General features: G+C 38.8%; 1 protein-coding gene across 1 annotated transcript in view; it reads left to right on the top strand.

Moving 5' to 3' along the window:
• The window catches only part of Il13ra1 (interleukin 13 receptor subunit alpha 1), a 61,827-nt gene that overhangs the window by 32,688 nt on the left and 5,205 nt on the right, over positions 1-23,934 (top strand). The window contains exons 6-10 of the mRNA XM_021153297.2: positions 2,814-2,965; positions 7,413-7,460; positions 7,742-7,874; positions 10,622-10,718; positions 13,036-13,120. Coding sequence (XP_021008956.1) covers positions 2,814-2,965; positions 7,413-7,460; positions 7,742-7,874; positions 10,622-10,718; positions 13,036-13,120 — 515 coding nt within the window. The remainder of the gene's footprint in view (positions 1-2,813; positions 2,966-7,412; positions 7,461-7,741; positions 7,875-10,621; positions 10,719-13,035; positions 13,121-23,934) is intronic.

Here is a 23,934-nt window from a genome sequence, read left to right on the forward strand (position 1 = left end):
ACTCTGCGCCCTAGCTACCCAGGTGCTGGTCGGACCGGAAGGGGCTTGTGCCCCTACTCAGGCCGCGTTTTCTGTTTCCCTAACTAATGCAGTCTCAGACCCGCGCGATTAGATTGGAGCAGATGCTGTGTTCCACTCACCAGAAGTCTTAAGATCCTGTGGCGGGTGTTGTGGGTAGCTGGCGGGTGTCAGCTGACTCTGCGCCCTAACTACCTCGGTGCTGGTCGGACCTGAAGGGGCTGTCTTGTCTTTTGAATCATTAAAACAAACAGTTGAAGATGATGATGTTTGGTCCAAAACCAGAGACTCCATATACATAAATTGTCTTTGGTGAATGCTTTAAGAAGCAAGCTTAGAAATGGTACCTCTGGAACATGAGTACTGCAGGCAGTCTCCTTATTGACTTATAGCCAAGACTGCAACCTGAGCTGTCTCATTCGAAGAGCTCTTTTCACTTTGATACTCTGGAGGAGATACTCATATAGTCCCTGAGTAAGATTTTAGCTAGAAAAATCTTGATGGGATCCAATATCCCCAGGATATTACTAGAATTCTTCTAGTAATGCCGAGGACGGAATTTAGGACTCTGTGGATGCTAAACTATGCTCTTTTACTGAACTATATTCTCACCATTATATGCACAGTATTGAACTTCGTGGGGGTACATGTATTGTCAGTCATGACATCTAGGACAACCATATCTGACTGGATTGTCTAAGTGTTGGCTTGTTAGTGGCCAATATTAGTTTGCTTCTCTGTTCCTTTAATCAAACAGTGGTCAAACGCAACTTGGGGAAGAAAAGATTTATTTTTCTTTACATTTCCATGTTACAGCCCATCACTGAAGGAAGCTCAAGGCAGGAACTCAAAAGAAGGAACGGAAGCAGGGACCGTGGAAGAAGGCTGATTACTGGCTTTCTCCCTATGGCTTGCTCAGCCTACTCAGAGGTGGCACAGCTCACAGTGTGCTGGGTCCTCCCACATCAATCATTAATCAACAGTGCACTATGGACGTGCTTGCAGGTCTATCTCATAGACACACTTCCTCAATTGAGGTTCCCTCTTCTCACGTCACTCTAGTTTGTGTCAAGTTGACATTTAACCAGCAAAAGGCTTCAAGTTAAACAACAAATATCGATTGAACACCTCAGACCCCCTCTTATCAGGGCATATAGATTCTTTTTGAGTGTTTCCTTATTTGTAAAATAAAATCTATAGTCACCTTTGACCTCATGTCGTAAGAGCCAAAGGACACGAGGTATCTCAAAAAATTGTGTATAAATAATGTCAGTATATTGGTTGGCTTGTTGCAGCAACCTATCAGGTAGCTCAGATTCTGACTAAATGCCAAGTGGATGACTTATAGAAAAAAAAAAGAGGCATCGTTTGACAAAGGCTTCTCTAAATCTGTAAGCAGAACACTGATTATCATTCCTCCAGATAGTCTTGGAAGTCAACTGTATCGGGGGACCAAAGGCAGCCTAGCTTGTAGGCCAAGAGAATGATGTCAGGATAGTTTATCACATGGAATTGGCTGGAGCAAAGCCTTTCATTTCCCTCTTGCTTGTTTGGCAATCTATCTTAGGTAGGGTTTTAAGGTTTATTATTACTGTTCTTTCTGGAATTAATGCTGATATAAAGAATAATTCTTCATGACAAGAAGATGACCTCTCCATGTTTTCTGTTAATTACCCATTATCTTCTGTTCCTTATTCTTAAGTATTGTTCACCTCCAAAAAAGTAAACTGACCCAGCTAATACTTTCAAAAATATTTTATCCTTAATTAGGGTTGTAAGTACAGTAGTGTTAAATATATTCATATTGTTGTGTAGCAGACCTTTGCAAATCTTCCTTTTTTCTTTTTTGTTGTTGTTTGTTTTCATGAGAGAGGGTTTCTCTGTATATTTCTGGCTGGCCTGCAGCTCAGAGATCTGTCTGTCTCTGCCTGCTGAGTGCTGGGATTAAAGGTGTGTGCCACCACCACCTGGCATCTACGAGTTTTTCATCATACAAAAGTGAAATTCTGCCTAGGTCTGTAATAAACACTAATGCTGCTTCCCCACGGCCATAGGCAGTACCTTTCTGCTTTCTGTTTGACTATAGATACTGTAGTGTTTCACATGAGTAGAAGCACAGCACTTTTTTAGATTGGCGTGTTTCACTTAACATAATGTTCTCAAAGCACAGTTATGGTATAGCTTGTAATAGAGGCCAGGGTACTTTTAAAATTGTGGTCTTGGATTGGCATTGGTGAGGGAGAGCTACAGAAACCTCTTTTTTTTTTTTACAGTGGAGAGATGGCTTTATTTTGCAGTATTTAAATATATTTACATCATTTTCACCTTCCCTCTTCTCTTCCCACTTGCAGCCATGTTCCTTTTTTATGCTCCCTCTCAAATTCATAGCCTATTCTTCTTTTACAGAAGCCTCTTATACCTCACATTTTGTTGCATGTGTGGAGGAAGCACATCTGGATCTTTATTCTCTGTGTGGCAGCTATCTGTCCTGAGTCTACCTTGATCAGTTTCTGACTATACTTAGATCAGAGTTCATGTCATTTACCAGATAACCCCAAAGACTCTCCTGAAATCCATTTTACTGGGCAGATTTAAATACACTTCCTCTGCTAATTGTGGCTAATCAGAAATTCTCAAACTCTATATCAGATCATGTGAACCCATTAAAAGCCATCAGCCCTATTTTGATTTAACTTTGTGAACCTTTATTATCGAGTTTACATATATAATCACATCTTATATACATGTAATTAAATAAACATGTAGAAACTAATTTGCTTTCTTCTATCTTTCAGTGAAACCTGATCCTCCACATATTAAACATCTTCTCCTCAAAAATGGTGCCTTATTAGTGCAGTGGAAGAATCCACAGAATTTTAGAAGCAGATGCTTAACTTATGAAGTGGAAGTCAGTAATACTCAAACTGACCGACATACTATTTTAGAGGTAGGTTTTGTTAGATCATAGTTTTTCTTGGAGTATTTTCTTTCACTTGAACCTCTTACATTAAAATAATAATGAGGAGTAGCTCTTAACATTTGTGAGAGACAATGATGATGATTTTAAAAAAAAAATAAGGCATGTTGCAAGTTTTGATGGTTTATAGTAGTATTGGCTGCAGGGTTTATGTTGCTTAAAACATTGCTATTGTCTGCCATGTCGTAGACACTTTCACTCACTACAGCTATTAGACAGTGACAGCTGACAAACATGTTTCTTTCTTTTTTTCTTCACAAAGATTGCCAATTAGAAAACAGGTAAGTGTAAACTGATTTCTCACTGTGTGTATTATGACAAAAATCAAATGGGCTGGTAAGTAGAATGACTAGAAGAAGGGCATGAGGAAATATGAGGGAGGGAAGTCACAGGAGATAATGACATTTGAGATAAGAACAGGCTGCTGAGCAGGAGCTTGCTACCTATCTGGGGAACTGGGGTCAGAAGGGACAGCAGCTTAAAACAACAAAACAAAACACAGAGTTAAGAATGAGCTTGAAATGTGCAAGGTGAAGACAGAGTGGGCAGGTATGGCCAAAATATGGTAGGAAATATTGGCAGAGATAAAACCATATAGGCATGTAGAGGCCTAGGAAAGACCAGTTGGTTTTTGTGGAGTTTGTGGCAAGAAATGCAGTCAAATTGGAATAGTCAGAGTTTGTTGGATCACACATATGTCTGCTGTCCAAAAACCAATGCAAAACAGGCAAGTTCGAAGTCTCTGTGGGACCTTCACCAGAATATGGTGTAACCTTAGGGCATCAGTCCCATTTTTCATTTTTTAAGCCTCATTGATTCTTGTGAGATTTTGTTTCTTTGCTTACTACATTTGAATTGGGAGAAGTGGTGTCAGCTGGTGTGATAGCTCAGTGGATAAAGAGGTTTGCAGCCAACCAAGTCTGATGACCAGAGATCAGTCTCTGGGACCTACATGGGTAGGAGAAAACTGCAAGTTTTCCTCTACAAATGTGCCATAGAAGTCATGCACCTAAATGCACATGAGCACACATGTATACACACACACACACACACACACATACACACAAAATGCAATAGCTAAAATCTGTTCCAGGTGCAAATTTGAAATCAGACCATTCTAACTGTATATTTCCATAAGGTGGCGCCTTGAGACCACAGGGAAAGTACCACTCACTTTTATTTGCTACCTGCCTGGTTTCTTTATTCCATATTAAAGCACCTTACATTGGAGTTTAAAGGAACCCAATATCTTGCACATGGATAAAATTTCTGGGTCTAGTTGTTTTATCTCATCATGGAATACTTAAAATGCTTAGTAAAATAAGTTAGTTGTTGACATTCTTGAACTCCACAGGGAGTGCCCTGCTCAAGCAGTAGAACAGAACCCTTCAGGGTGTTTGCAAAAGAAACTATGTAGTATATACAGCCATTGTTTAGTGTTAGAAAGCATGGTGTTCCCATGCAAAGTGAAGTGATGCCTGTGTGGGGAAGGGGGATGTTTAGATCGACAACGAAATGAGTATTTTGATCACTCCAGCCTGTTCTCTTCCCTGGTGCTTCTGTGTGAACTGCAGACAAATGTACTGCTTCTCTTGACTCATTTAGCCCCTCAGTTATGCTGCCATTTCAAACTTGATCACACTTATGCCTTTTCTCTCCACTGAAAGTACACAGCAGGCCTTGGTTAGTGTCAACTTTGTTCTGTCCTTGGTACTAGCAACAACTTATATGTTCACAATGGTGACTCTTTAGTAGGTATATTAGTAAGCACTTGCTCTCAATTCTCTCATTTAGAAATCACTAATCTCTCAATTAGAAACCCAAACCCAGGGAGCTATTTATGTCATGGTATTTGATCCCTGTAATTGTAGTTACCCCTAAGGCCATATTTCTGGTAAAAGATAGAATTGGGATTTAAGCAAAAGGGACTGGAGAAATGGCTTAGTGGTTAAGAGCACTGGATGGTTTTTCTGGAAGGTTTCTGATTCTCAGAACCTACATGGCTATATGCCTAGTTCCAGTGATTCTATGCCATCTTCTGGCCTTTGCAGGCACCATATAGCATACATACAGGCAAAATGCTCATGCATAAAATAAAAACTAAAAAAAGATTTAAGCAAAAGTCTCTTTGTTTTTTTTTGTTTGTTTGTTTTTGTTTTTTTTGTCTGTGTAGCCCTGGCTGTCCTGGAACTCACTCTGTAGATCAGACTAGCCTTGTACTCAGGGATCTGCCTGCCTTTGCCTCTGCCTCATAAGTGCTGGAATTAAAGGTGTGTACAACCACCACACAGATTAAGCAATTTACTTATTTTTATTTTACATTTTATTTTTATTTTATTTTGCCTGAAGGTATGTCTGTGTGATGGTTTCAGAGCCCTTGCAACTGGAGTTACAGATGGTTGTGAGCTGCCCTGTGGTTGCTGGGAATTGAACGCGGCTCTTTAGGAAGAGCAATCAGTGCACTTAATGGCTGAGCCACCTCTTCAGACCCTGCCAAAGGAACTTTTAAATATAGATCAAAGACTACAACATACCACTACTTATTTTAGAACTCAGTACCCTTCACTAAATGTTCCATACCGGCATTTTTGAAGAGCTAAAAGACCAACAGGATGAGGAAAGACTATTGTTTCAATAGTTTGTTCATACAGAGGCAGAGAAAAGGCCTTGCAGGTGGCGTCAGTGTCCTATTTCTGGAACCACTGGCCTGCTGAGAAATCACAAGTGTCAAGTGCCTCTTGAAAGATCAAGCTGCAGGCTGATGTCACTTCTTTCCTGGACCATATCCCAAACATACAAATGCCATAGTCAGCAAATCATTGTGATTTGGTCTCGTTCCACTGTATGTATTAGCAGCCACTTATCCTCATGTATGGATCATCATACAGTTGAGAGGAGGAAAACAAGGACACAGGGCACCAAGTAGACAGATTTCAGGGAAGGGGTGGGGTATAAGAAAACAATTCCTATCTTATTCCCAATACTGTTCTAAGCTCCTTCTGGGTATACCCCAGTGTGATAGTACAAGTTCATGATCCAGTTTACCCATCACCCACACTGCAGTTCCAACAAACAACTCCTCAAGAAGTCTTTCAGAAAGAAAAAGAAGGGTCTAAGCAGCAAAGCTCAGAATTAGCACACAAAGAGCTGGTGACATTTAGGGAGGAAACAGCTGGTGAACATCTGCTTAAAGAAAGAATTAAACTCAAACACATGAACAGAGTAATTCCAAGTAGACTGTAGTCCAATTTATGTGTATAACATCCATGGTGTATGTGTTTTCTTTAGTTCAGAAGTTTTATATGTGTGTGTATACATATATATGTAAATATTATAGAATAAATCTTATACATTATTATATATGTATAATATGATATAATGTTATCTCTATAATATACAATACATATATAATACAATATTTGTATAACATAATAATATTGTTATATACTGCATATTTTATTGTATATTATTGTATATGATAATATATAGTATATAAAATATGTATGTTGTGTGTGTGGCACTTATATACCTTAATTCAACAAGACTTTAGTGGTTTTTTTTTTAACTACTAGGGATTGAACCTAAGACTGCAAGCATACAAAGTGTTCTATTGCTGAGCTCTAGACCTAGCTCTTATTTAATGATGATTTATATAAGTAATCTTAGTCCAAGTTGAAGATACAGAGACCGACCTTTGAGGTCACACTGATTTACAAGCTGTGTGAGTTACTTAATATTTCTTTGGCCTTAGTTTCTCAAAATCTGGGTTCCAATAATACTAATCTCATGGGTTATTATTATGAGCTACCACATCAGAAGCCCTTAGAGAAATATCTTTGTAGCACATTCTTAACAGTTGAAAAATGGTCATTACTACTATTAAGAGGAATACTAGACTTAAGGGCTGGAGAGCTAGTTCAGTGGTTAAGAGCACTGGCTGCTTTTCCAAAACATGATTCCAAAGATTCAGCTCCCAGCATTACGGCTCACAACTCTCGATGACTCCAGTTGCAATGGGTTACAGCATCCTCACACAGACAACACATGCGGGCAAAACACCAGCACACACAAACTAAAACTAAAACATTAAACATTTTTTTAAAAAAAATATTTATTTGACAGAAGTTGGACTATTAAGACTAGGCAACATTTTTGCTTGATTAAATTTTTGCTATTTTTGAAAAAACTCAAATATACATCTTATTTCCTGGAACTGGAGTTATGGGTGGTTATGACTGACCTGACATGGGTGCTTGGGATCAAACTCAGGTCCTCTGGAAAAGCAGCCCATGCTCTTAGCTGCTGAGACATCTCTTTAGTCCACATGGTCTTTTAATAGGATGCAAGAAAAGCTTCTTAGAAATGGTTAAAGACATAAACTTTTTTTTTTTAAATTTGGAACTTTTTTTTTTTCAAGGTTGAAGAGGACAAATGCCAGAATTCTGAATCTGATAGAAACATGGAGGTCAGTCAATTCAGCTTTGGCTGTTTGGGCTTGAACATCAAGCAACTGGGGGTGGGACAGGTCAGGCACAGTGTAAATTTGAAATGCTTGGTGTGGTGAAAAGAAAACTATTTTGTTCTGGAGGCTATCACCAGTGCTTTTTGGAAGTCAAAGTCAGATAATTGGAATTGTAATCTAAATCTTAATCCCACACAGAATTTGGCCAATAATTATGTTATAACTCAACAGCAGAGCTAAAGGGAATAAACTGGTAATGGCTTTTTGTGCATTTTATATCTAAGGGTATAAGTTGTTTCCAACTCCCTGGTGTTCTTGCTGACGCTGTCTACACAGTCAGAGTAAGAGTCAAAACAAACAAGTTATGCTTTGATGACAACAAACTGTGGAGTGATTGGAGTGAAGCACAGAGTATAGGTAAGAGAGTACAATATCATTACGGTGTAAACCACTGATGGTGGAAAACTAAGTTGAAACTTAAAATAGATTGGGAAAGGGACTGCCATTCTTTTTTGATGCCAGAGAGTATTTAAAATAAGCATTTCGCTGGGCGGTGGTGGCACACACCTTCAATCCCAGTACTTGGGAGGCAGAGGCAGGTGGATTTCTGAGTTCAAGGCCAGCCTGGTCTACAAAGTGAGTTCCAGGACAGCCAGGGATATACAGAGAAACCCTGTCTCAAAACAAAAAAACAAACAAAAACAAAAATAAAATAAGCATTTCTTCTCCGTTCAATTGCTGTCACATCAGCGAGGATTAAAAGACAACATACAGTTCCACAGGGTGTTATCCTCACCTCTGCTCCATCCCCATCTTTATCAGCAAGGCAAACAAAAACACAGAAAGCAGGCATCATCCAATTTTCAAGTTGACTCATGCCAAAGGACTGTCCTGTATGCTGGTTAATGGACTCAGGAGAGTAGCAGTGAGCTTGGTGGTATTTAATAGAGATAAGCCTGAATGTAGGTTTGAAATGAAGGTAGTGGCTATACTGAGCAAGCCATACTCAAAGGATGGGAGCTACCTGTTTGAGTTGTGGAGTGGGGTGCCAGGGAAAATGCATGTGCAATATTGGATAGTGGTGCTGGTGCAGCTCACAGGTTAAGGGTGGGGTAAAAAATTAAAAAAGCTGGGTGATGATGGTACACACCTTTAATCCCAGCACTTGGGAGGCAGAGGCAGGCAGATTTATGAGTTTGGGGCACTTACACATGTAAACACACAAACACACAAAGTATGTGGCAGCTCCTTCCTCAGACTTTGTGTGGAGCATCACATTGTAGGAGACATATGGTTGACTGGAATCTGTGTTGAAAGGTGAAAAGCTAATGACTCAAAATTGATAAGAAATGGTACATAAAGTTACCTTGAGAAGGCTTAGCTGTTGAGTTCTTATATTTAAAAGCATTGCTGGGTAGAAGAGGAAATTTGCATTTATGGCCACTAGGGGCAATATAGAATCAACATAAGCCTTTGAACAGCTGTTAAACACAGTCAGAAATGAGTTTCTGAGTAATGTTATTCCATATTCATCAAGAGACTGAATAAGCTCTTTATCAGGCATAGTTGCATTATTTATCTGTTGTTCCATAACAAAGCACACCAACACATTATCTAGGAATGGTGGCTAATACCTGTAATTCCAATACTCAAGAGATTGAGCCAAGAAAATTGGCATACGTTTTGAGGCCAGGCATGGCTGCATGGTGGATCAGCCTGGAGTCTTGTGTGAGACTCTGTCTCAAGAAAAAAAAATACAGAAAACAAACAAGTGAACCAAAGTTTAACAGCTTACAATAGCAGACACTTGTCATCTCCTGGTTTCTCCATGTAAAGAGAATGGCATGGTTTAGGTAGCCACCTCCCAAAGTTGCATCAGGGGTGTGAGTGGTACTGTAATCTCATCTAAGCCAAAGGCTTGACCAAGGCTAGAGAGTCCATTTCTAGGTATACCAAAGGGGAAAAGAAGAAGAAAAGATTACATAGAGGGGGAAGGTCAGATGAAGATACTGGAGTAAGGCAGTCACAACTAAGAAATCCCAAAGATGGTAGGAGCCACCAGAAGCTGGAAAAAGGTGGGAGATTATTTTCTAGAGCCTTCAGAGGGAACATGGCCTTCCTTGCCAGTATCTTGATTTTGAACTTCTTTCCTCCAGGACTGTGAAAGAAAACATTTCTTCAAGTATCTATAATCTGCTGTAGTAGGAAACTACTACAAATATCTTTTTTAGTTCCTTGTCCCCTTAGGCCACTCTACAGGGCTCCTTTCTGACATAGAAATCTGCTTCCTCAATTGAACAATCCTAGCAAGAAAGGGTATGTAAGAGAATAGCCTTACAAAATCTATAGTTCATCATCACTTATCTTGGGAATAATCGACCATCACTGGTACTATTTCTGTTATTTAGAAGGGAGTCAATTAGTGTAGTGCATGTCAAGAAGAGGAATTATATAAGAGTATGATCATTAGAAGGCAGGAATCATTTGGAGTCATTTTAGAAGCTCCCTAAAACAAGGATATTAGGCCCTGATGATGCTTTCGAGATACTCATGCTCTTGTGGGAAATACGAATGTCGAAATGGATAAATAGCCTTCCATGTGTTGGCTGTAGAAAGCTGAAATTTGTAATTAGATGGATCTATATTTTAAGCCTGCCAGAGCCTTATCTCCTGAATAGAGATGAGATAATATTGACAGAATAGCTCAGAGATAAGCATGTCAGTACCTGAATGGTACCAGATTCATAGGGGAGGCACTCTTTAGGAATCATAAAGATGGTACTTGTTAAGATTTAGTTAAGTAAGCAATAGTGGACAGTAAGAGAATACAATAATGCATCTTTAGGTAAAGAGTAAGAAAGAACAGCCACCGTGAATAGATATAAAATCTTATATTTAATACAGTCTAAAACAAATTAAGAGGTCCTGGTTGCAGACAATCCTTAAGGTGTTCACTCATCTAGACAGCTCGGGCGCCAGAGCAGGAGACTTTTTCAAACTATTATAGGATATATGAAGAGTTTGAGGAAGAATGGTTTGAGGCATAGGAACGAAATATCTGTGATCTCACTAGTAAGTAGAACTGTTACCTGATTTATCACACACACACAAAAAAAAACGTGTTTTTAGTTCTCACGTCTCCATGCTTGCTTCCTATTCTGTAGGTAAGGAGCAAAACTCCACCTTCTACACCACCATGTTACTCACCATTCCAGTCTTTGTCGCAGTGGTAGTCATAATCCTCCTTTTTTACCTGAAAAGGTAAGCCACCCGCTAAGGTAGACTTCACAGTTCCTGCTAGCTTTGGTGTTGTGCCTGTTATTCTTCATGCCTGTTACTCTTCATATTGTGTTTGCCTCAATTTTTTTTGAAATTATCACCATATGTGACTTTTGCTGAAATTGACAGACAAAGCATTGCTGTGTTCCTTTTGCAGTAAAGGAAGCATCAAATGAGTTTCCTACAGCACTGCATAGGCATGGCTCCCTGATTAACATTGCTAAAAATAGACCTCGTGTTTTGTTCATTATCTCTTATCAGTCCCTCGATTATCAGCAGCTAGTTGATAACTCTTGGAATGAACTTTTAGAAATAGGGCTTTAGGCACTTAGCAAGACCTTGGTATAGTTGCACAAAGCAGGGGATTTGTGTGGTCTAATGTACCGTTATACATAGAATCATGTCACTATTAAAGACTTGTTTTTTCACAAGAATAGAAGCAAGTGTGTTAGTAGAGGGTATTAGTGTCTGGCAGGAAGGATGAAAGCAGTCTGTTTATATTTTGGTTATTTTCTTTTGAGACAGGGTCTCACATGTTGCCTTGGGTGGCCTGGGATTCTTTATGTAGATCAGACTGGCCTCAAACTTACAGAGATCTATTTGCCTCTGCCTCCTGAGTGCTGGAATTAAAGGCATCCAACACTAGACCCATTGAAGCAATATGTACTAGAAGGTTAGTCATGGACAAAGGAAGAAATGGTTATATAAATGTGGAATATATTTTGAAAGCCCAAATTAACAAGTCTTGCTGATGGAAATATGAGGGAAATGCACAATCCCAGTGTTTGGTCGTGAACAGCTGAGAGTCAGTGACATTTCGTGAGATGGAAGGAACTGCAAGCAGAGCTGCCTTTTAGAGAAAGGGGAGGATTTCAGTTGTTAACCCATTGTTAGAGGTACCTAGTAAGTATCTAAGTAGATGTATACAGTAGATAACTGTATACATGGACTTGGTGTTTAAGGGAGAGATAATGTGCAGAGTCATGTCTTTGGGCATTAAATTACTAAAGCAAACACTTAGATGGAAATACAGGAGAGATGAATAATGGGGTATACCTGGAGATACACCCTGAGAGGTGATGAAAGCCTACAGAAAAGGTTGAGAGCTGGAGAGGAAAGGGCTGAAGACATGGCTAGGCAGGAGCTCACTTGGTCCGGCATGTGCATTTCTAGGGTTGAAGAAAACATGGGAAAGAAGTAATAAAGGAAAAAGTTATTCACAGATTCTGGCTCTGTGAAGTAGCACATGCCTTGTACAGTACTTGGCAGGTAGAGGCAAAAGAGTTCAAGGTCAGCCTTAGCTGCATATCAAGTTTGTGGACATTTTGAGCCACATGAGATGCTTTTTAAACACAAAGCAAATAAATCACCCCCCTCAAAAAAAAAAAAAAGAACTCAAGAGATTTGGTTTTGGCAGTGCTGAGCACTGAATCTAAGCCCTTGTGCATGCTATAGGCAAGCATTATGACCACAAAGCCATGTCCCTGACCTATTTCTTACTTGATAAGACAGGATCTAAGTTACTTTGACTTTGAACTTTCAACCCTCCTGCCTCAAGCTCCCAAGTAATCAAGATTGTAGTCTGGGCCTCTAGACTCAGCTATATATAGTTATTATTCTCTAAATTATAAAATGCAAACCTCTTGTCTGCTAAGATTATCACCATTATTTTATTTTATTTTTTATTTTATTTTAGAGATAGGGTCTTACTATGTAGCCATGGCTGGTCTGGAGCTCACTATGTAGATCTGACTAGCCTTGAATTTACAGCGATCCACCTACCTCTGCCTCCTGAGTGCCGGGATTAAAGATATCTATCACCATGCCTGGCTTCCATTACTTTTTAAGTGCTACAAGTAATTTGTTTAAGTCGGTGCCTTATTTCCATTCAGACTCGGTGCTCTTATGACACTGATTTCCCATGCCATTTAAAGATGTTTTTTACTATTACCTCATTACAGAAGGTAACTTACTAAAAGTGACTTGTGTGTTGTGACATTTTTTTTTCTGAGACAGGGTTTCTCTGTGTAACAGTTCTGGCTGTTCCAGAACTTGCTCTGTAGACCAGGCTAGCCCCAAACTCACAGGGATCTGCCTGCCTCTCTGAGTGCTGGGATCAAAGTTGTGTATCCCCCCTGCAGTGTATATTGTGACTTTTGCATGCCTATTTTTAATATAGCTGTATTTATGTGAGACACTCTAATGCACCAGAAGGTTAAATCTAAAAAGTATCTCTGTTTTGTTTTGTTTTGTTTTGTTTTGTTTTGTTTTGTTTTGTTTTGTTTTGTTTTGTTTTAAGGCTTAAGATCATTATATTTCCTCCAATTCCTGATCCTGGCAAGATTTTTAAAGAAATGTTTGGAGACCAGAATGACGATACCCTGGTAAGCACTGTCTCACGGGGTATTGAAGTCGGGTATGAGATTTTGAGAACTGATGGTAAAATACACGTAACATGAAAATGACTATTCCAATCATTTTGAAAAGATAGTTCAGTAGCCTCCAATGCATTTTCCATGTTTTACAACCACTATCAGTATCTACTTCTAGAACTTGTTCATCCTTCTTAATGGAAATTGTACCTCACCAAACTCAAACTTCCTGTTCTCTCATCCCTTCCCCTTGGCAGCCACTAGTCTGTATTGTGCTCTGTGTGTTTGTCTATTCTATATATGTCTATATATAGAATAGACTATATCTATTGTCTATATCATATATATGGAATCACACAATATTTGCCCTTTTGAGTTTGGTTTGTTTTATTTAGCATCCTGTCTTCAAGGTTCATCATATTGCAGCATGAATCAGAATTCTTCAAATTGGATATTGTGTGCATATTATATGTTGGGGAGCGGTTATGCATGCTGAAGCCAGAGGAGGATGCTGAGGGGATATTCTCTGCCTTATTCCTTTGCAAAAAGTGTCTTCACTGAACCTGCAGTGAGGCTGGTGGGCAGCAAGTGATCCCTATGTCCCTGCCCTCCACAGCACTGGGGTTACATGCACCAGCAGCCATGCACAGTTTTTAAAATGGATGCTGATATTTCCAACCCAGATCCCCAATGTTTACACAGAAAATGGTCAGATCTAATGAGTCACCTCCTCAGACCAAATTGGTTATTTTAGGCTACACTTGATTTAAAAGATGAAAGAGTTGATTTAAAAATGTTTGGATATCTGGCCAAGCATACAAGCTAAGGAATTCTCAGAACACCGTGTCTGTCTCAGATCACTGGACCCTATCCTCTTTCTAAGGAATGAGATATTTTATCTAAACACACAGGAGGAAGAGCCTCCTTAGGGAAACTAACCTAAGTGGTGGGCCTTCAACTTTGAGATCTTTTTTAAAAGTAGAAGAAGTAAATATAGATAGGATTAACAGCTAAGATGCACTTTTTTCATACAATTGCATTACAAAGCTGGACTCTAAGCACATACAGAGAGAACAGACCCACTCCAGCTGTTGGTTTCCTGCAGACTCTCATTCTAGATCCTAAGACTAGATTTGTAAGGCATAGGAGCATAGTAGTTTGAGGTTTCTGTGATAAATGCATTCACTCTAATAAGATAATGAAGAACATGTATGAAATAGATATTAATAGCACTGTAGATAGCTTAAATTAGTAATAACAGGCACAGGGCACTTCATTTAGAGAAGTGCTGTAGTGTACTAGATAATAGCCTGTGCTCTGGAGTCACAATGTCTGGATTCAGATAGCCACTGTGTTATTTACTGCCTTTTTGACCTTAGGTCACTTGCTTAGCCTTTCTGTAACTTGGTTTTCCCATTTAGAAAATGGTAGGAGGAGTAGCACCTGTCTCATGCTGTTGTCTTGTGGATTAAAATACAGAGCATAATAACATTAAAAACTAGTTAGCATGCCTCACACTTTAGACATGCTTAATGCATGTTACCAGTGAGTAGTGATTTTGGCAATAATATGCATTTATTGTTGACTCTCATACTAATGACTGACTCATATTTGGCAGTGATGCTATTCAGCTAGGGACAGGGAGTGAGGAGACTAACAGGCTGGCAGAAAAGGGTTCTTGTAGAGTACTTTAATTTAAAATCAGACCACTTTTGTAGAGAGTGGTAATGCCCAAGCCAGGGTACTACTGGGCAGGTAGGTCAAGCAGTCTATCAGAAAGACTGTATAATGTATGTAAACTTAGTGTGGCAACTAATGGGCCTTCAACTCTATTGAGTCATAGTCAACTGGAATTCTGGCAAGAAGTACAGGTTCCTGGGCACTGTCTCCAGAACTGCTGACAAGTCAGGGGATGAATCCTACAAATCTGCATATTTAACAAGAGGCTATAGGTGATTTGTGTCCTGGTAACACTATCTATGTACCATAGCATTCTTTATTTCAACAGCTACTCCAAGAAATGCTGAAAGCAGTTATTGGAACATCTAGTATATATCAGGAAGGGGAAACAAGTGCTTGGCTTATGTACCTTACTGAGTTCTCATAACAACTCTATAGTATGGGTGCTTGTGGTGGTGAGTGCTGTCGATGGAATCTGGAATCACCTGGAAGACAGGTCTCTGGATGTGCTTGCAGGGGATTATCTCAGTTATACTAACTGATGCGAGAAGGCCCATTTTAGTTGTGGTTGAGACCATTTCCTGGGCAGTGGATACTGGACTGTATAGGGTGCAGAAAGCAAGCTGAGCATTAGTAGGCATTCATCTCTGTTTTCTTTTCTTTTTTGTGGATGAGAGGTTATTAGCTGCTTCAAACTCCTGTTGCCTTGATTTCTCTGCTGTGATGAACTGTATCATGAGCTGTGTGCTAAAATAAACCCTTTCCGCTCTAAGTTGCCTTTGTCACAAGTATTTAGTCACAGCATAGAGGAAACAATTAAGAGAGTGCTGTTAGTATCCTTTTCCAGATGAGGACATAGACTCAGGAAGGTCAAGAAACTTGGCCTTAGTCACACAGCTAGTTGAGGGTTGAGATTCTAGAACTCCCTTGCCTTTGTTCTTGTGCTTATTACTTCCTGTATGATAGAATGCTTGTCCTCAAGTACCTCATTGTCTTCTATGATGTTGGTTTAACAGTAGATGGTTAGGATAGAGGAGTTACAAGAAGACGACTTGAGATCATATTATGAATAGTATGCAGGGAGAAGGTATCAGGTATGAGTAATAACATTCTCCTGCTACAAAGGTGGATTAGAGAAAGGAGGTACATGCATGGCATCAAACTGGAAGTAGGCCTAGTTTGCAGCAGTAGATGGTTTTTTTGGCCAGAGTTACTTACTTAAAATCTTTCCATTTGGAATAGTAGCAGGGCATGCACTCTCCTATTCACCCTCATTCTGTAATTTCCACTACTACTATGCTGAAACATATTGGCCCCAATGCCAGGCCGTGGTATAATATTTGAGTTTGCTTTTCTTCTCAGCAGGATGGAGACTAGGTAAAATACCACAATCCAAATGTCCAGTGTTTGTGAGCAAACACCAAATTCACATCATATACCAACCAATAAGTTATGTGGTGGTTTGAATAAAAGTGGACCCCATAGGCTTCTATGTGTGAATACTCAGTCCTCAGATGGTGGAACTGTTTGGGAAAGATTATGAGGTGTGGCCTTGTTGGAAAATATTTGTCACTGAAGTTCCCTAAGCCCACTCCAGGACCAGTTAACTCTATACCTCATGCTTGTGGATGAGATATGAGCTCTCTGCTGCAGTGTCATGCCTGCCTCCCTGTCTGATGCTGTGCTCCCCCACATGATGGTCAATGACTGTAAGGCCCCTCTAAACTTGTCCTTCTATCAGGTACCTTGGTCATGGTGTCTCTTTATAGCATTCGAAAAGTAAATAGGACAAGGTATAAACTCCCATCTTAATTAAATTGTATAAAGAAATAAGAGCCGGGTGTGGTGCTTTAATCCCAGCACTTGGAGGCAGAGGCAGGCAGATTTCTGAGTTCGAGGCCAGCCTGGTCTATAGAGTGAGTTCCAGGACAGCCAGGGCTACACAGAGAAACTCTGTCTCAAAAAAAAAAAAAAGATCTAGTTGTTAACAAGTAAATAAAAAAAGGATACTTGTCATGCAGTACTGTTACTCGTCTGAAATGCTTGAGAACAGAATTTTTTTTTAAGATTTTGAAATAATACATAGACTGAAAATCAGGAATCCAAATTTTGAAACTTCTTTATTTTAAATGGAGGGTCTCACTATGTAGCCCTGACAAGCCTGGAACTCACTAGGTAGATCAGGCTGGCTTTGAAGTCACAGAGATCTAGCTGCCCTGACTCCCAAGTGACATTTAACACTACACCCAACCAAAATCCAGAACTTTTGTAGTTTCAGATTTTGGCACACTTGAGAATTTGAGTTGTTTTGGATTAGGGGTGTTTAACCTGTATTTTCTTTCTTGACAATAACTGGGTAAAATATAATAAGCCCCTATGCTCTTGTAAATTATACTCTTGGAAATACATAATCTGGGAATAACCGAACCATGGCACAAGAATGATTCATGCACCATTTTGCTCTAATATGAAAATATAGTAACCAATGAGCTACCATCAATTAAGAATTGATTTTGTTTTCCAGAACAAAAATATGCTATGGGGAAAATAGTAGGAGAATTGGTAGATAAATGACGTGAAATCAACATATAAATAATGACTTATTGAAATAACAGATGAGAACCAAAATTAGTGAAATAACAGAATTTCCCACAAGCAGATGAAATGTTTGAATCTCATAAATGGCTGTCTAAGTGTCAGAAAAGTTTGATAAGACATATAAAGTGATCAAAGGGGTATGTATCATGTCTAAGGATAGTGAAAACTTAACAGCTTTCAGCTAGAAGGACAATTTACTTATAAAATAAGACAGCTGCAGTCAGACTTCTATCCATTGCATGATTTTTTCTTTTAAAAGTTAGTTTCAAAGAACAGTATCTCACCAAAAAAAAAAAAAAAAAAACCAAACCGACCTTTGTGAGTACAAAACAAATTATAAATATGTATTAAATCATAATCCCAAGTTTTAGAAAACTGTATTAAGTACATATAGAACAATGAGTAGAAAGAACTGGGTCAGAGGGATTATGGGTAGCTGATCCTCTCTGTCTATCTCCCTGAAATTTCCAAATTGCCTATAATCAGCATGTATTACCTTTACAATGAAAGAAACCACGTACAAATCATTAGCAAGGAGGAAGACTATTGTAGTCATGCATGTCTGGGAGATAATAGAGACTAAGATGTACATGGCAGCAGAGGAGACTGCTAATAAGATCCATTATTAAAGGAACGCACCTTGACTTGGTGACTCTGCGTGGGTGATGAAAGGTGGGGAGAAAAGAGAATAACTGTAAGTTTCCAGTTCTGAGTGGTAGAGTGAATGATGGCAACGCAGATGGCAAAATCAGATCAATTATATTTCTCAGAGACGGGAAAATTGCGAGAGATTTTTCAATTTGCTGTCTAAAGGATAATATGTTGTTTTTGTCCCAATGAGTCAGATAATTCTGTAATTTCGTGAGCGAGGTGTACTGAAAAGATGGACCATTGAAAGCATGAGGTATTTTCTCTCATAGTGACTGCAGACCATTAAACAAAATCAGTTCATTCGAACTAAAAGTATAATAAAATAATGCCACACATGGGAAAGGGTAAGGGAACAATTTTCTCTCTGCTTTTAAGCAAATGAATAATCTGCTTTTCAAAAAAAAAAAAGCAAAGCAAAACAAAACAAAAAACAAGAAAACCAAAATGCATTCTCTGTGTGTTGGGGGATGCTGTGTAGTCAGACAACTTGTTACTTCTCTCAATTCAGTATTATGTGGGTCCTGGGAATTAAAGTCAGGTTTCTGGGCTTGAGCAACAAACAAGAGCCATCACCCATGAGCCCATCTTACAGACTCCATAATCTGCCTCCTTTACACAGAAGTAGTCCTCACAAGTGATGTACATGCTATAAAATGGCAGCTTTTTTCCTTCCAGAATCATTTAGTCACATAAGGTCACATACATGACCTTGAATGCTGTCTGATGAGACACATACTGAATTACAAATTTGCAAAATCCTAGAGTTTCTCTTAACATCATCATTAGAGACAGGGATTTTGGAAGCCACCAAGAAGTCTTTAAAGGTAGACAAGTGACTATAAAACCTGGACTAGAACCAAGTAGCCCAAAGATGTCATCTTTTAATGCAAAGAAAAAAAGCCATGAATTTTAAATACCCATTACTTTTATTGATAATGCTCCTTTAAAAAAATGTATTTAGATGTGAGCACAAATCAATGGTCCGTGCAGTTTTTCGTAAGGTTTCTAGTGGTTTTATGCTGTTGTGTTCATCACTGTAGTAACAGTTTGGCCAACAGCAATTTTTCTCCTGTTGCTTTGCTGTTTGCCTTTTCCATGTGACTGAATGGGCTGCTGGCCACACTCAGGGTGGAGGAGGGGATCGCAGAAGGAATTGCTACCCTTCTATAGCTCTGTTTCTTGCATCCATTAAAAAAGAAAAGCACACTCTTTTCCCCACATTTCTTGGTAGGCAACTGTGCTGTGCCACTTGTACATGTTCAGACAAAAACTAGCTTTTAAAATTCCAAATATTTAAATTTTTTACTTCAGTATATATCTTTGAAAACAAAACCCAACCAACCACCAAACAAACAAACAGGCAAAAAAAAAAAAAAAAAAAAAAACCAAAGAATACTTTCCTCTGTAGCTGTGCGAGCATCGCTGTGCTTTAAAGATTATGAGTTCCTAATATCAATTAAGGCTCAGGCCCTGCTCAGATTTTTTTTCAGGTGTCTCAGTTGTCTAGAGGTAGATGCCATCCAATTATCCCAGCATCAGCGGGGCTAAGATTAACCACAGTTTTTAAGATGGCACCAGCATATTCTCTCCTGTTACTTGCATTCTTCCCTGTCCCCTCCCCCACCCCCAACCGGTGGCACTTGGAGATACTTTGTTGGGTATTGTGCTGGCACCCTGTCAAACCTTCAGCGGATGCCTTTCACACCAGAGGATCCCGTTGCTTTCCTCGGTTTGAGGTGTTCTTAAAGTGCAGTTTCCTGTGAAGCATTTCTTTTTGGTTGTCAGCTAGGCTCATTGGCTGCTCTGAAATTAAATTTCTGCTAGAAGGGCAGAATGCATGCTTAATTATTTTTCTTTTATTGGTCTCTAAAATGAGGAGTTGGGTTAATGGACACAACAAATAGTTTCAAATTCAAATTAGTCTCTTTCATTCCACATTCAACAGGTTCTCTTAGATGTGGGATCTCCAATTTGTCCTGTTCAGCCTTTTTTTTTGTTTGTTTTTTTTAACTGTTGCTCAGAAAAGGGCTGGGGTATGAAATAGGTCCTACTGTGTCTAAAAGACTGCTATTCTGTACAAAGCTTACTGTACTTAGTAAGTAGACATTGAGAAATACTGTAATCAAACTTGAAAATAATGTTAAATTGAGACCGGATATTCTATAATACTCTTGAATGTATTGCTTTACAATCTAAAAACCTGTGATGCTTTCATCTCTGGCCACTATTCTATTGTTGATGATTCATTTCTTTTATCTTAAATGACAGATTAAAGATTGAACTGTGGATTGGTAATTTTATGGATTTTAAAATTAGACTGGCATAAAATTCATAAAATTGAATCCTAGGTGAGAGCCTGTGTTCCTTCTTTCTCTCTTGTATGGGCATATTTCATGCATTGCCTACAGAAAGGCTATGATGCTAATAAGGGGAGAAAGGGGATGGATAGAGAGACAGAGAGAAAAAAAACATGAACATAATGTATGACAGCCCATGTATTCTGTATTACAGCTGACCCCACACACATCTTCCCTTATTCTTTCTCATCTCATTCAACTCCATGCCCTCCTTTCCCTACCATTCCCTTTTCTGGATTCTTGAGTTTTGGGTTTGTTTTGTGATTCATTTGATTCAACCAGGGCTATCTCTGTGACCACCCCATTGAGAATATTCATTGGAACATGATAGGGAAGCTTCTACAGTACAAAGTTTCCTCTAAATGGCTTTGGGGTTAATTTCTCCTCCATGGGTTCCTTCCTCTAGCCTCTTCTCCCATCCCCTATCCACTTTAACACTTCCTGTTCCGTTATTAGCTTTAAACCATTTATACCAGTACATTTTTGTCTCCTCTCCCTTTCTCATGCTTTTCTGTGGGATGTTAGTAATTTCCAGACCTTTATGGGTATTCCAAATAAACCAAACATATCTGAAAATTCAAAGCTAATATCACAGATGAGCGAAAACATGTGATGTTTATCTTTCTGGCTCTGGGTAACCAAGACTCAGGGATCCTTGCAGAGGAGGGGGCAGAGATGATGGGTGATCAAAAGGAACAGCAGGGCTGTTGCACATGGAACTCATAGTGGTTGTGACAGCACACATAAGGAATTTTTAAAAAGCAAACCCCCAAACCTCAAAACAAAACAAACAAGAACTCAGTGCAACAACACCCACCACACACACACACATGCACACACACATACACACACACACACAAAGGTCCTTCCTTGACTATCTTAAATGTGTTCATACATTTTCTTCTGATATAAAGTGGTTTTAAAACATCTGACAATATTTCTGTATTAAAATATTTGAGTTTCCCCCTGACTTTTCCAAATTTTTTTCTCACAAAATTCAATGATCTTATCAGAACCGTTCATTGTGTTGGCCATTCTGGGATGATTCTTTTTTTCAGGTATAAGTTGAAGACCTCTAATGTAAAAATCTAAAATCTAGAATGCTAGAATATTTGAAATATTTTCAGGGCCACTATGATGCCACAAATGGGAAATTCTACCTCCCAGAACTTGGTTTTATGCATAAAATTTTAATAGGATATATAACATCTTCAGTTATGACTTCATATGTGTGAAACATGAAAGAAGTCTGGGTTAGACTTGGGTCCCAACTACAATATCTTGATTTGTGTGTGTATATTCAATTTTGAAACAAATTCCCAAACCGCAAACACTTTACTCTCAAGCATTTTATATGTACAATCTCTAGCCTATTCTACTCTTTTCTTTGCCTTTCTTTCTTTTGTATCTGTCATGCCCTCCTAAATAATTGTAGAAATCCTCCATTTCACCTTCTACTTCCCTGAAAATATTATCTAATGATTTGTTGTGTTTGCTCACCCATGTTCTCTCTAGCTTAATCTTCATTTCTGAAATAAAATTATCATTTCACCTTACCTCTAATTCTTTACCAAGTTTTCTCATCTTATTTCTGAATCCTTCTTGTTCTGGATTTTTATACATTCCTTCATGGGATTTATAACTTCTCATTCCTTGTAAATTTTTCTCCATATAATTTTGACATGTTAGGGTTTAGTATTCGTGGGCATTTTTTTCTGGCAACTGTTAGTTCTCTAAGGATATTGTTCTGTTGTTAATTTTTATTTGAAATTACTTTCCTAAGCTTTGAGAAAGAGGCTTCATTTGTGTCCTCAGTTTAACTAATTTCATGATTGTATGCCCTCCCTTTCTACTGCTTTTGAGAAATTCTCAAAATTGTGATACAAATGACTTCCAGAAGTCTGGCCTCTTCCCACTTGCCTGCCTTTCCTTCTCTTTGGTGGTGGAGGCAGTAATGGGACAGGGTCTTACTGTGTCGCCCTGGTCTCCCTTGCTTTTACAATGATCCTTCTACCTTTGCTTCCCAGGTGCTGGGCTTCCATGCATGTGCCACTATATCTGGCCCTTTATTCTTTTTATAACTTCTTACTCCATCCCTCATTCCCTCCTCTCCATATCTACATTGATTTGGATTTTCTTTCTTCTCACCCACTTCTTTTCCCTGCCCTGCCAATCAGAGTCTATTCCCACTAATCTCTTCTCAGAATGCAGCTCCATCCTGCAAAGAAGTTGAGAACATTCAGTTTTGACTGCTCATGTCTGGACCATGGTTTGGTTTATTTTTTATTGTTTTTTTTTTTTGAGTTAACAGACCCTTTCCATTTTTGGAATATGTTCAGAAATTAGCTCACTGCTATTTGAGTTCCCATCAACTTCTCAAATCTCTTGGATGCCACATTGATTCATTTTGTATATTCTTCCACAGCTGTTTATTATTCTTGTCATATAACTATCATTTGTTTGTCCCCATTAACTCTTATTTGGATTCAAGGGGAATCAGTTTTTATCTAGTTTAGCTGTAAAATCTGTTAGCAAATTTTACTTATCTATCCATCCATCCATTTTTGCTTTTCTACCTTTTATTTTTTAAGTGATTGTATTTGGAGAAAGACAAATACCATACCATGTTGCCACAACTACCTTTCTGCCATCATATCTCTACAAAATACAAATTATAAGTTAAATCCTGCCAGCTGCCACTTGTTTTTGTATAGCCTTTGATGTAAAAACAGATTTTTGGATCTCATGGTCTCTCTGTCTCTCTGTCTTTGTCTCCCTCTCTCCCTTTCCTCCCTCTCCCCCTCCCTCTCCCCTCTCCATCTTCCCTCTCCCTCTCCCCTTCCCCTCCTCCTCCCCCTCCCCCCCCTCTCTCTCTGCTGAGGATGGAAGCTTGCACATGCTATATATGAACTATTCCCCAAGTACCTGTAGCTTGTAAATTTGTGGATTTGATGTGACAAGTTATTATCCAGAAAGGTTGTCTGGCTTGAATAAGTTATGGTGCATTCATGCAATGAAATGGTTTTTAGATGTAAAGAAAATGAGATAGTTCTGTTTTGCCAATTTATGAAAATTTAGAACATATGTTGCTAAATGAAACATCCAGAATTACTTGTGCAAAACAGGAGAATTCAAACACTTATATATTCACAAGAAGTATATATTAAAAGTAGTGTATACAAATGTCTAGATTTTACCAGTAGAGTAGTAGGGTACAAATACTTGTTTGGACACAGTTTTCCCAATGTATTGATAAGTAATGTTTTAAAAAATCTATGGGTGTTTTGATAGGTGAGGAAATCTTATATAATAGATTTTAAGTTTTATTAGTGCATTGTCTTAGGCTGTTTATTTTGTAAAATTCTTGTTCCTTGTCCCTTTTTTTTTTTTCTGGTTTTTCGAGATAGGGTTTCTCTGTGTAGCCCTGGCTTCCCTGGAACTCACTCTTTAGACCAGACTGGCCTCAAACTCAGAAATCCGCCTGCCTCTGCCTCCCAAGTGCTGGGATGTTCCCTGTCCTTTTATACCCTGCAATATTTA

The sequence above is a fragment of the Mus caroli genome, chromosome X (genome assembly GCF_900094665.2).
Source record: "Mus caroli chromosome X, CAROLI_EIJ_v1.1, whole genome shotgun sequence".
Taxonomy (NCBI): domain Eukaryota; kingdom Metazoa; phylum Chordata; class Mammalia; order Rodentia; family Muridae; genus Mus; species Mus caroli.